General features: G+C 28.8%; 1 protein-coding gene across 2 annotated transcripts; it reads left to right on the top strand.

Annotated features, from left to right (window-relative positions):
- The first annotated feature begins 9,530 nt into the window (after positions 1 to 9,530).
- On the top strand, positions 9,531 to 11,812 carry LOC125848533 (WUSCHEL-related homeobox 9-like). Of its 2 annotated transcripts, none has more exons than XM_049528417.1 (4): positions 9,531 to 9,660; positions 9,760 to 10,464; positions 11,262 to 11,528; positions 11,625 to 11,812. In XM_049528417.1, exons 1-3 carry the CDS (start codon positions 9,537 to 9,539, stop codon positions 11,507 to 11,509), a joined length of 1,077 nt encoding a protein of 358 aa, XP_049384374.1. In that variant the 5' UTR covers positions 9,531 to 9,536; the 3' UTR covers positions 11,510 to 11,528; positions 11,625 to 11,812. The 2 variants fall into 2 exon arrangements, with proteins under 2 accessions (XP_049384374.1, XP_049384373.1); XM_049528416.1 differs by having other exon boundaries at positions 9,757 to 10,464.
- The last annotated feature ends 528 nt before the right edge of the window (positions 11,813 to 12,340 follow it).

Below are 12,340 nucleotides of genomic sequence, written 5' to 3'. Positions count from 1 at the left end.
GGTAATATTTTTTTTTTAAAAAAAATTTAATTGAAAAATTTAAATTTTTTGTTAATTTTTTTTTGGGATGGGGTGTGGGGGGGGGTGGTAGGGGGTAGGGGTGGGGCGACCGGTAGGGGTGGGGTGGTAATTTTTTTTATTTTTTTTGGGATGGGGGTAGGGGGTGGAGTGAAGTGATAAAAAAAACTTTAATTTTTTTTTGTTTTAAAAGCTTTTAACAAGATTTCTATTATAATATGGGTAAATATGAATATCCATATTATCAATTGAATAACTCGTTTTTACCCATTTAAAATGTGAGTTGAGTTGAGTCGAGTAATTTATCTATTTTTATTGAATTCATTTTTTAATCGATTAGACTCGCTCGTTTGTTGTATCAAATCAGAGTGACATATCACACGGGGAGTCGTAGGGATAGTCGACAAACCATACTACTTGTAAACTTTGACTTTGCCTCTTTTCTATTAATCAAGATCTATAGAATACAGAAACGTTAAATATATAATATTAATAATTTAATTGTTTTTTAATAAATAAAATGGTCACATGATTCAATTACTAGGCACACCATGCATTTTAGCCTTTGTCTATCGTCTTTTTAATAATTAAAAAAAAAATTCATGTATCGAACTATGAAAAAATATCAGCTCTACCCATTTTTCTTTGTCGCATTAAGTTTACGCTCTTCATTTCATATGTGTAGTCATTAGTCAGTACCTAATCGTTCTAAAGTAAAACCCCTAATGAAATAATTTATTATTAACGAAACATCAGCAAGCTCCTACATTATTATTATAAGAAATCAAGGAATTAATCATAATGTTTACAACGTTTTTTTGTATTTAAAATGAATGAATATTATCCAATTCAGAAGGAATGTAGGTTATTAAGGAATGATTAATTTATATAATCATCACCAAAGATCTGTTCCCTATTAATTATTATAATAATAAAACATCCCAATTAACTACGCAGACCAATATGTCCTGTCTTTTTAAGTTGACATAATTAGAGACAATCCTAGCATCATTACTTTAAATATATATATCTCTGATTTTCCATTGTGTGTCTAGAATTTCTATAGAGTTCTTGAACCTTTTTTTTTGTAGAACTTTTCATTTTAACTTAAAAAGACTACAAATTGCATGATAAATTTAACGAGTTGGTTTATCATATGATCACTAATTGACTAATAATTATTAACTAAAAAATTGCATTTCTTACAACGAAAAAAATAATTTTATGAAATAATAATGATTAATTAAGCGATCACGAGAAATTAAATCAGTCTAGGTGAAAGGGAGAAACAAAAAAACAACGTGGTCAAGTTGTTTCACCTAGCCCAATATGCATCCAATAGTCTGGTATTTTTGACTTTTGATTTCTGAAAATAACATATTTTATGTTATCTTGTTTTGGTGAGGATGTAGCTTGCAATTTTTTCACCACGAATAACTCAATTCCAATTAAATAATTACGGTAAGAATACATTAATTAAATAATCTAAATTTAAGTAGGGTACGGAAAGTGGCAAAGTTCTCAAAATTTGCGTAATTATTCTATTAAATATCATAATGTATAATATAGTTTGACTTCTAACGGAAATGTACGGTACAATCACCTTAATTAGATTTTAAAAAAAAAAAAACTTTAGGCAGTTTGTAGTATATATTATTAACCTCTATTGATGATTTTTGGACCTTCATTGGAACATGTTACATTTACAAAGATTCTAATTCAATCGGAATATATGTTAACACCTGATTACTATACCTAACGAACCAAACTTTTTGCAAATATATTAATCCTTCCTCAATTCTTATATTTTTAAGCACTCTCATATACTTTCTTCATATTCCTAAAATTGAGGGCTTTTTTTTTTTTCTTTTCACCTGGTGTTCGGAAGTCACATTGAAGCCCCAATAAAATTTTAATTGAGCACTCTACGGTCCATTCGGTGGTGGCACTCCCAACATTATTTTTTTCATACCCAAGACTCAAACCCGAAATTTCTGATTAAGAATGTCTCACCACTGTATCATAACTCATATTAACAAAATTAAGGACCTTCTCAACCTCACCTCAAAGTTAAGAATTAAAAAAAAAAAACCATTCCAGAAGAGGGTATTCAAACAATTTCAAGTTTCCCAATACCATGACACCGTTGTTGGTATTGGACGTGATATTTTAAAGAGTATTTTAGCTATTAAATTAAATATACGTTAATAATGTAAACAATTTTTCTACTAACGTATTTTAACTTGTTGTAACGGTTGCCTACCTTATTTTTAATCATGTTACTAAAGCTTCCGTTATGAGCAGTTACTTGTAGTTGATCAACAGTGTAATGACCACAATTTTTTTTTTTGGTACCACATGAAGATATTTGCATTCGCTATTCTTTCTCTACACATCATCTGTTACACCAACTCAGTCCCCCTTAAAATAGATAATTAAAAAGAATGAATTAAGTGGTTAATTGCTAGGTGATGAAGTAAAAGCTCTAAGAGCATTTAAGTGAAGTTCAGGTAGTAGTTTTGTAGAGTATTTTATATATTAGCGGTCCTCAATTTCCAAGAGGTCGAATTCACAAAAGTAAAAAACAAAACAATATGTAGGCGTAATTCACGGATCATTAGCCACGATCGATCAACTGTTGTTGTGGTCAATGAAAACAAATCAGATCCCTACTATTTTGTTATGTACAAATTACAATATTCACTAACTTTTAAAACAAACAAAATTGACAATCTACAAGAAAAAAAATAAACTTATAAATGCTTCGATATATGAACTTAGTAGATAGACTATACATCATATATGATTATAAATCAAAGGGTTAATACATTGACAATACCTCAAACTTGAATCGCAAATTTTATTTAGACACTTGAACTAAGACTTGTTTCAATTAAACACCTGCATATGACTATAAACTTTTTTATTAAACATCTACTATTCAAATTTTAGAAAAACTTTTCGGTATGATCTAAAAAATTTACCACTCAGAAGTATGTCATTTTCGTTAATTTTGTGGCCGAAATGTTGAAATGGAATTGTATAATTTTGTTTGCATGTGCAGGAAAATAATGAATGGGGCAAGGCAAGTCTTAGCATTTAATCGAACATGTTGTGGGTGTATTTACTGCATGCACGTTTGCATGGATTAAATGCTGTTGGCGCTTTTTGCGCAGCACACTCATAAGTCATACCCATTTCCTTATTTTATTTAAATAAGAGAACATTCAGTATAATCATGTGATGGGTTCTATCATATATATAACACACTGATTGTTTCATTAAGCCTCATCAAATTAGAGTATAAGGATGGTGGTGAAATCTCCTAGATACAAGTCGTTTTTGTTAAAGAACACTTTATTTGTAAATATGAGACTTTTTCATGTCAATTCAAATTTAATCGTGTTCTAATATGAATATATTAGAGACCAAATAAAAAATTATAAAAGAAAAAGCCAAGAATCAAAAGTCAAAAGCAAAAAATGGATTACACTTAACTTATAGGTGTACAACTCATAACTTAACGTAGTAAGTATTTTTGGCTTAGCCAATTCTTTTATGATTTTATGGCTTATAAATTCTATATTCTTGTAGATATATAATCGTTTTTGTTAAAGAGTACTTTACTCACAAATATGGGACTTTCTCGCGTCAATTCAAATTTAATTGAATTCTAATATAAATATTAGACACAAAATAAATAAATAAATAAATAAATAAATCAATCAATCAAAAGTCAAAAATCCAAAAATAGATAACACTTAACTTATAGGTGTACAACTCATAACTTATAGCAAGTATTTATGTCGTAGCCAATTATTTTATGATTTATGGCTAATATAATCTATAGTCTTCAAGATATTCTTCTTGAAACATGACTGTAATTGTCTTTCCATTCTATTTTTGTCGTTCATTTCTCTTTTAGGCTAAAAAAATATTTTCATATTAATATTTTTGATAAATAACTTATAAGGACGTTTACCAACACACGCTAATTGTTTGTTATTAGTTTCAATGGTATATATTCAAGTATGGAATTATGTATTTATAAATCAATTTCTAACGATATTTATTTTATAAATAAATATTTACTTATTTGAATAAAGTGCATTGAATTGAAGCTGGTAATAAACAATTAGTGTGTTTGCTACAGGAGGTGTAGGATACGTTATTTGAATACATTTGAAGGTAACAATAAATTTCAACTTTCTGTACTTATCAGAAGGTTAACTAATTTGGTTGGGTCGGTCTTCTTTAATTTGGGTATGTATTTACTAGATTAAAAATAAAAATAACAATAGAGTAAACAATTATCACTGCACGCTTGATTAGATGTCTCAATTCGAGTCTTGAGTATGGAGAAAAAAATCATGTTGAAAGCGTCACCCCTAAATGAATCCGGCAATACATGATTCGAATTTAATCAGAGTTCCAATGTGGGGTTGAACACTGGACAAGAAACAAAAAAAGAAAATTATCACTGATCTAAAAGTTTGATTTTTCGGTAATTATGATTTTTAAGTTAGTAGAGTAATAATTTTGTTCTTTTTCTATCCGAAAATATAGTTATGCAACTTTGATGAAAAAAAAATTCATAATATTCTCATTTTAATATTTCTTCTTGAATAGGACAAGGAAAAAAGAAGTAAATATTCTATTTTTACTTGTACATTATACAGAAAACAATAATTATTTTTGTTTGTCATATTTAAAAAAATCAATAGATAATTTTTTACTTTTAATTCAGAATTTATTCTAATTATTAACTATAGCCATTTTTTAATGCATTTCTTAAAATTTAAATTTTTTATATTTAAAGTATTATATAGCTGTAAAATAATTATGTTTAAATTTTTTAATATCAAGTTAATATGGACAAGTAAATATGAATTAATAAAAAAAATTAGAAGCAAAAGAAAAAGGAAGAGGGGATTAAATAGAATTGTGTAGGGACCAACAAGTAGCAAAAGTATAGTGAATTTAATCGTTTAGACAAATTTGATGAAGACAAAATGGGTGAGCAGAAAAAGGTAAAGGCAAAGAGATGAGGTAAAACTCAAAAGTAGATAATAAATTCTTGGGAAAAAGATTGAATCTACTGCTATCACTTAAATTAGCTATCAAAGTATTTACTTCTTCACGTACTATGTATCAGAAAATCCCACGTTTACTGAAAATTGAACTAACAGTGGGAGCACACGTTTGGTCAGCAAAGAAAACAAGACTAGCTTGTGACAATGAGAAAAAAAAAGTTAGAACTTAAGTTTGTTTTATTTTTAAGTCGGGGGTTTATTTTATCATTTTTTGTATCTTTTTAAGATAAGAGTAAGACTGTATATATATCATAATTTGTGTATCGATAGCGCAATATAATAATTTGAAAATCAGAATAATAATGTGGTGTACTAGTCAATAAAGTAATTAAGAATCACAAAGTTTCATGTTAGAGCAAAAAAAAAAACTAAAGTAATTATTTTTATCTATCAAAGTTAGTTGGTTGGAATTACTTCCACCGTCCATTTTTACTTGTCCAATATTTTAAAAATAGATATCAAGTTTGAAAAATCAATATAATTTATCACTTTCTTTTTAATTTAGACTTATTATTAACTATAGTTATTTTCCAGATCCATTTTTTCAATATATTAAATTTATGGACACACGTAGTGCTCCATTTAAAGGAAAATGCTTTCTACCAAGGTTTTTTCCAATACCCAAGGCTCAAACCGGTAATCTTTGATTAAAGGAGGGGCAACTACATCCACTGCATCACATCTTTTGATGCTAAATTTATTATATTCAAATGATGATATAGTAAACTTATCATTTCATTAATTACATCTTTCATAAAATTAGTCGAGATGAGTACAGTATGATTATGAAAAGGAAAAAAAAAGGCATGTCTGTAAATGCAGTGGCTACTAAACAACAACTACCATATCTAGTATTGGTTATGGGCTTTCTGAGTAGTGATGGGATTGTGCTTTATTTCTCTTTTCATTCTTTGTATCTGTTTTATCAGAGTTACTTAAAAGTGAAGTGAGATTGACTCCATCATTTATCCTTTGAAATTTTGTCATGTTTACCTAAGCAGTAGTGTTTGTAACTGATGAATCAGGTATATTATATGGCCATTGGTCAAAATCAAATATTCAATTTTACATGTGTGAACAGTTGATATTTACTTTTTGAGTTTCACTTGAAAATTGTGATAATACTACCCACTTCTTGTAGGAAATCTCAACAAGACTGATCAAGAGTCAATTCAACAAGCCCTTGAATTTAATATTTTTTTTATATAACCAACCATTTCATGATTGTTTACAACTATCAAATCAAGTAAAATTACTAACACTACTGATAAGTACTTAATATTGTTCATATTAAGTGGAATTAAAGTTAAGCAATTGCTCGAAATAGTTTTTAATTAAACTCACATGTTGTGCGTGTAAATACTTTATTAAAGTTATCAAGTTAATATGAATCAAATAAAATTAAGGGTAATGCTAAATGACCAGAAAATTTGGCCAGAATTTGGCCAAAAATTTAAAAAGTCTATAATATCCTTTTTATTTTAAAATAAACTGATCTTTTTTCCATTTTTTAATTAAAAGATATTAAAGTTAAAAGGATAAAAATGTTCAAAAAGGTAAAATAACATAGTGTGAAATATGTTATTTTACCATTCTGGTAAAAATGTTCAAAAAAGGTAAAATGAAAACTTCTTACCTAACTAATAAGTAATTTAAGATAATTTTTTTAAAAAATACGACACCTAATTTGAGATAGAAGACTAAGAAATGAAATGAATAAAGGTATAATTGGGGGAAAGTGGAATTAAAGAGGAATGTGGAATGGGGACACAAGGGAGTTGGAGTTGGGAGTTAGAGCTTGGTATGTCGGGATAAGAGGAACACAACATGGACTAAATTAAGTCCATTAATAATTACTCTCTTGCTTAATCACCCTCCTCAAAAAAATCTTTTTCTTCTTTCAAATTACTCGTTTCATCCCATATTTAACTATCGTTTTCATATTTAATTTTTAAGTTCGTTAAGAAAATAACAAATATAAAATATAATTTATTAAGTATTTTTATGTATCTAATAATGGTATACATATTGATCATCCTTCTTCTCAAATATTATGTAGATGAAACTTTAATTATTTTGGGATAATTTTTTTAGCTAATAGACAGTTAAAATAAGACATAAAAAGTATTAAACTGTTAATTAAGTCAAATATTGTAGAAATAAATAAATATTCTTGTGATTAAATCGATAGTATAAGAAACTACACATTGTGTGTGGTAGAAACTAGAAACTGAGCTAGCACTTTTAATTATGACTTTGACTGAATTAATAATCCTGATCAAATATTTTATGGGTTAAAAAATGAGAATTTATAAATTTAAAATTTTATTTTGTTCTTGCGTTATGAAAAAGATAGAATCTAAATTGGACGTTACCACCGTTTTTTTTAATGTCTATCCCAACTTCTCGTATATCATATTTTCTTCTTGATTTTCACATTATATTCTTGTCAACTCTATCTCCCAATTTAAAAATGTTTGTGTTATTTGATCAAGCCTAGCATAGTTGTACAATCTCTAGGCACCAACTCTATCATCCATGTCAACATGTTAGGCTTCTTTTTAAAGGACCATAGCATAATTTACGATAAAAATATTTAAAGTGAATCATTCACACTAAGCTTTTACTTTACTATACACAATGTTATTTTGTATTTCTATAAAAAGTTGTATCAATAATTTAAACAGATGACTTCTTAATAACGTGACAATAACTTTATGTAACTCCTGCTAATAGTAACGGCAGGATAGTGCTACTTGGAAAATATCTTATATGCAGTCAATTATTTATGATGAGTTTAAAATATAGCTAGTATAGATGCCAAATTGAACTAGTGTGAATACATATTTACTAATGAAAATTCTCCTTTAGTAAAATACAATGTGAAAGGACTTCCATTTAAGCCTCTCTTGGTACTATCTGCATAGCGAGACAATAATGAAAACATTAAAATATTTACCACAACTGATTATGGAAAATAATAATAACTACTATTTTCCACTTAATTAAATTAATTTGCCTCAATTGAAAAAGGAAAATAATGCCTTGACTACTGTCTCAAACTAACAACTACTAACAATTTTTTTGGAGAATCGAAGTGATGAAAATATAGCTTAAAACTTAAAAGTATTCCTACCTCAGCAAGAGTTTTTTTTATAAAAAAATTCATCACTCTGTTTTATTTTCTAACAAAGTTACAACACTAACACCTATACAAATAAAAAATAATAAAAGTTCTCTATATTTCTTACTAAATACTCCTAAAAATCATAGGAACCTCCCTTAAAAAAATTAACACGATGAATAAAAATTTGAATGATCTAGTTTATAAAATACTAGCAAATGTGTAAATTTTTAATATACATATAGTATACATAATCAATATATAATTGTATTATATTGATAAATTAGTTTGACTGAACGGTAAGTTCCCAAAAAATATATTTGAAAAGAAAATGAAAGGGAAAAAAGAAATAAATTTTATTTTCCTTCATTGAAGCAAAAAATCTTGAAATGTGTTTGTAGTAATAAAATGACCCTCGAGTCAATCCAATACTTCCTTTCTTTGGCCAAAACATTCAAATCTACAAAGAGCAATTACTTCTCTTCCACCGTTTTCTATTCAAATCCTACAATTACATTATCTTGACTTTCAAAACCCTTTCTTTACCCCACCCCCCCAAACACCCCCTACCCCCTTACTTTTCTCCCCTATTTATTCCTGCTGCAACAACCCCATCTTATTAGAATAATCCAACACCTTTCCACCTCTCTCCATTAATACTCCCTTTCTTCATATATACAAACCCCAAAAAAACATCAAAACTCAAAAAATATGTAAAACAAAGAGACAATTTCATCAGACTTCTGAAGATATTAAACATCACAATTTTTATTGTATTTTCTCTCTCTTTTATTTTGAATTATGAGCTTTCACTGTCTTTCACTCTGATGAAGATTCTAATATAAGCCCCATCATGTGCTTCTTTCAATGTTCTCTTTGTTTTCTCTTCAAATTGAACTAATTGGGCTTTTTGTTACATTGAGTAGTGAACAAGTATTTTCAGTCTGAATAATAATAATTTTGTGAACAAGTTATAATTATAAGGGTATGGGCCATGTACTAGTAGAATTTCTCTAGTCTATCTTTTTCACTTTACATTTAATTTCATTTCTATTTTTGTTTATCATTTAACAGGTGATTCTTGTTTTGGGTTTTGTCTTTTTTATTTCTACAATTTGCTTTCTTTTTTTCCCTTCTTTTTAATCTAAACAAAAAAAAAAAAAAAAAGTAGTAGGTATGGAGTCTATATAAGAAGTGTATTAGGGTTGTTTATAGACTACCAAAAAAAAAAAAGCAAAGCTAAAGAGAGTTGCCTTTTTTTTTTTTTTTTCTTCTTATTTGTTCTTCTTTCATCATCAAATATGGCTTCATCAAATAGACACTGGCCTAGTATGTTTAAATCCAAACCTTGCAATTCTCATCATCACCAATGGCAACATGACATCAACTCTTCTATCATTCAACAAAGACCTCCATGCAATCCAGGTATATATATATATAAATATATGTTCACATAATTTTCTCAATGTTTTACATTTTCGGTTGATTTATTTTTATTTTTTTCTTAATTATGATAATTAGAAGAGCGAAGTCCGGAGCCAAAGCCTAGATGGAATCCAAGACCGGAGCAAATTCGGATACTGGAAGCAATTTTTAATTCAGGCATGGTGAATCCACCAAGGGATGAGATAAGGAAAATCCGAGCTAAACTTCAAGAATATGGACAAGTAGGTGATGCCAATGTGTTTTACTGGTTTCAAAACAGGAAATCAAGAAGTAAACACAAACAGCGTCATTTACAAGCTAAAGCTCAACAACACCAGAATAATTCATCTCATCAACCTATTATTACTACTTCATCTTCATCCTCTTCTGATAAATCTTCACCAAATTCATTGACTTTCTCAATTGGTACATCGAATGTGATGGACTTGCTGAATTCTCCTACTTCTTCAGTGAACCAACAGAACTATAATGAGTTCTTGTCTAATGAGCAGCCTTTCTTTTTCACCGTTCAACCACCACCAGTAGTACAAACTCATGATCATTCCGCCATGTCACAAGGGTTTTGCTTCCCGGATTCAACTACTTTTTCTCCTCATTCTTCTTCTTCGTCTTCTGGACTTTTTCTTAATGAATGGATGGGGATAAGTCAAACACCTACTAATAATTCAAAGAAAGCTGAAAATGAGAAAATGAATTTGCAGTCACAGCTCATGAGTTATACTGTTACTTCAACTGCTTCTCCTCTTGCTTCTACCACTATTCCAACCATTGGTCACATTCAAGGTATGCCTTTTACTCCGTTACATTTTATATGACATTCTTTTTTTCCGCTTCCAAAGATCACAAGTTATAAGGATATTTTTGATATATGATAATAGTTTTTTTTTCTCCGTTTAAATTTGTGTTCAGTCAAATACTGTCATATAAATTGAGACAGTAAAAAAAAAAGTAACGTTTTTTTTCTTTTGTTATATATGTCTAGTGAGTAGAGTAGGGGAGGAGTATTGAGTAACTGAAGTGTTATATTCTTTACTTTTTATTTTTTATTTATTATGTTGAGTATGTAGTGGGCTGGCTACTCAGTACAAATGATACCATATCTAGTATGAATGTGCACTTTAACATTTTTTTCCATTTAAATTCATGACAAAAGTGAAGATATATATAGTCTAGAAAGTTGAAAGCCACTCATTTTATTTTATTTTAGGGCCAGAACTGAGAATGGGAATAAATGTTTGTCTCTATTCATACGAAATTTAAGCATAATAAGTAAAATCTTCTACTGGCATTTCATGGAAGTGATTGATGCTAAGCTAGGCCTGTTCCCTTTTTACACAGTGTTTTTTAACAAGGCTAAAAAAGTAGTACTACTACATTTTTACATTTTCTCATACGTTATGTTTTATAGATAAGACAAGGTTATATTTGTCCTTTGGCTCCCTCATTTTATGATTTCTTGTCTAATTTTTTTTTTGGATTAAACGTTCGCATGGATGGATCTTGTGGAATTATATATATAAATTTGACTACTGCATTGGTTCCATTTATCTCATGATTGTGTAACGTACGTGTGGTTGTAGGGGTTGCTGTGGACCCTAATGATGCAGGTCCCACAAGATCGACGGTGTTTATCAACGACGTTGCTTTTGAGGTTGGGATAGGACCGTTTAACGTGAGGGAAGTGTTCGGTGAAGATGCGGTGCTTATTCATTCATCTGGTGAACCACTTATTACTAATGAATGGGGTATCACAATTCAGCCACTCCAGCATGGTGCATTTTACTACTTGCTTCGCACGTCAAGTATTGCATCGACTCATCATATATAACGAAGACATAATTGATTCGGTACGAATTCAAATTATTAATTTTTAACATTTTTTAATTTATAAAACTTTTCTTGGAAATTCATTTTTTTTTTATAAAATTCATATCTGATTGCAGATTTGTTGATGTTGAAGAAGAGATGGATAGCTGACTATTTGCTCTTGTGTTTTGTTTCATTGTCTCTTGAAGTAAACAAGGAGGGGTTTTAATTAGTTTAATTTGGAGTAGTGTTTAATTAGTATGTTATTTGAAGGGACATTTTAGTTACTACAGAAATCTTATTAATTAAGTCTAGTCTATGTGTTAATGTGTACTATGTTTCATTTTTTATGATGAAATGAAACTTAACATATTATTATAATATAAATGTTCCTTTTTGAGGTTTAATTTCTTTATTTAGATGATATACTTAAGTTGATTAATTAGTAAAATGGTTAGGAAACCTTAGATGGATGACTTCAGTTGCATTTTTTTTTTATTTTTACATGGATGACAACATGTGATGATATATATGTGTCTATGAAGGTCAAGAAAAAATCCAATAACTGTGATATCATCATTAACATATTTTCTGGCAGCTTTCATGTTTACTTGTTTGCTTATTCTGCAAGGAAAGCAAAGCATGGTGGTTGTAAGTGCCTTTATTTTCATTTTATAAGTTTAAGTTATACACATATCGTCGTCGCAATAGACTAACTCATGTAATTTTTAAAAATGTAAATCGCACATTTTAAGAAGGATTATCTATAAGCAAAAAATTTCATGCGACCAGTTAGATAAGAAAGTTACTAATACACTAACGAGGTATATAACTTGAAGTACTATTTTTTATG

The sequence above is a fragment of the Solanum stenotomum genome, chromosome 12 (assembly GCF_019186545.1).
Source record: "Solanum stenotomum isolate F172 chromosome 12, ASM1918654v1, whole genome shotgun sequence".
NCBI lineage: Eukaryota > Viridiplantae > Streptophyta > Magnoliopsida > Solanales > Solanaceae > Solanum > Solanum stenotomum.
This window is presented reverse-complemented; position numbering and strand designations above follow the sequence as displayed.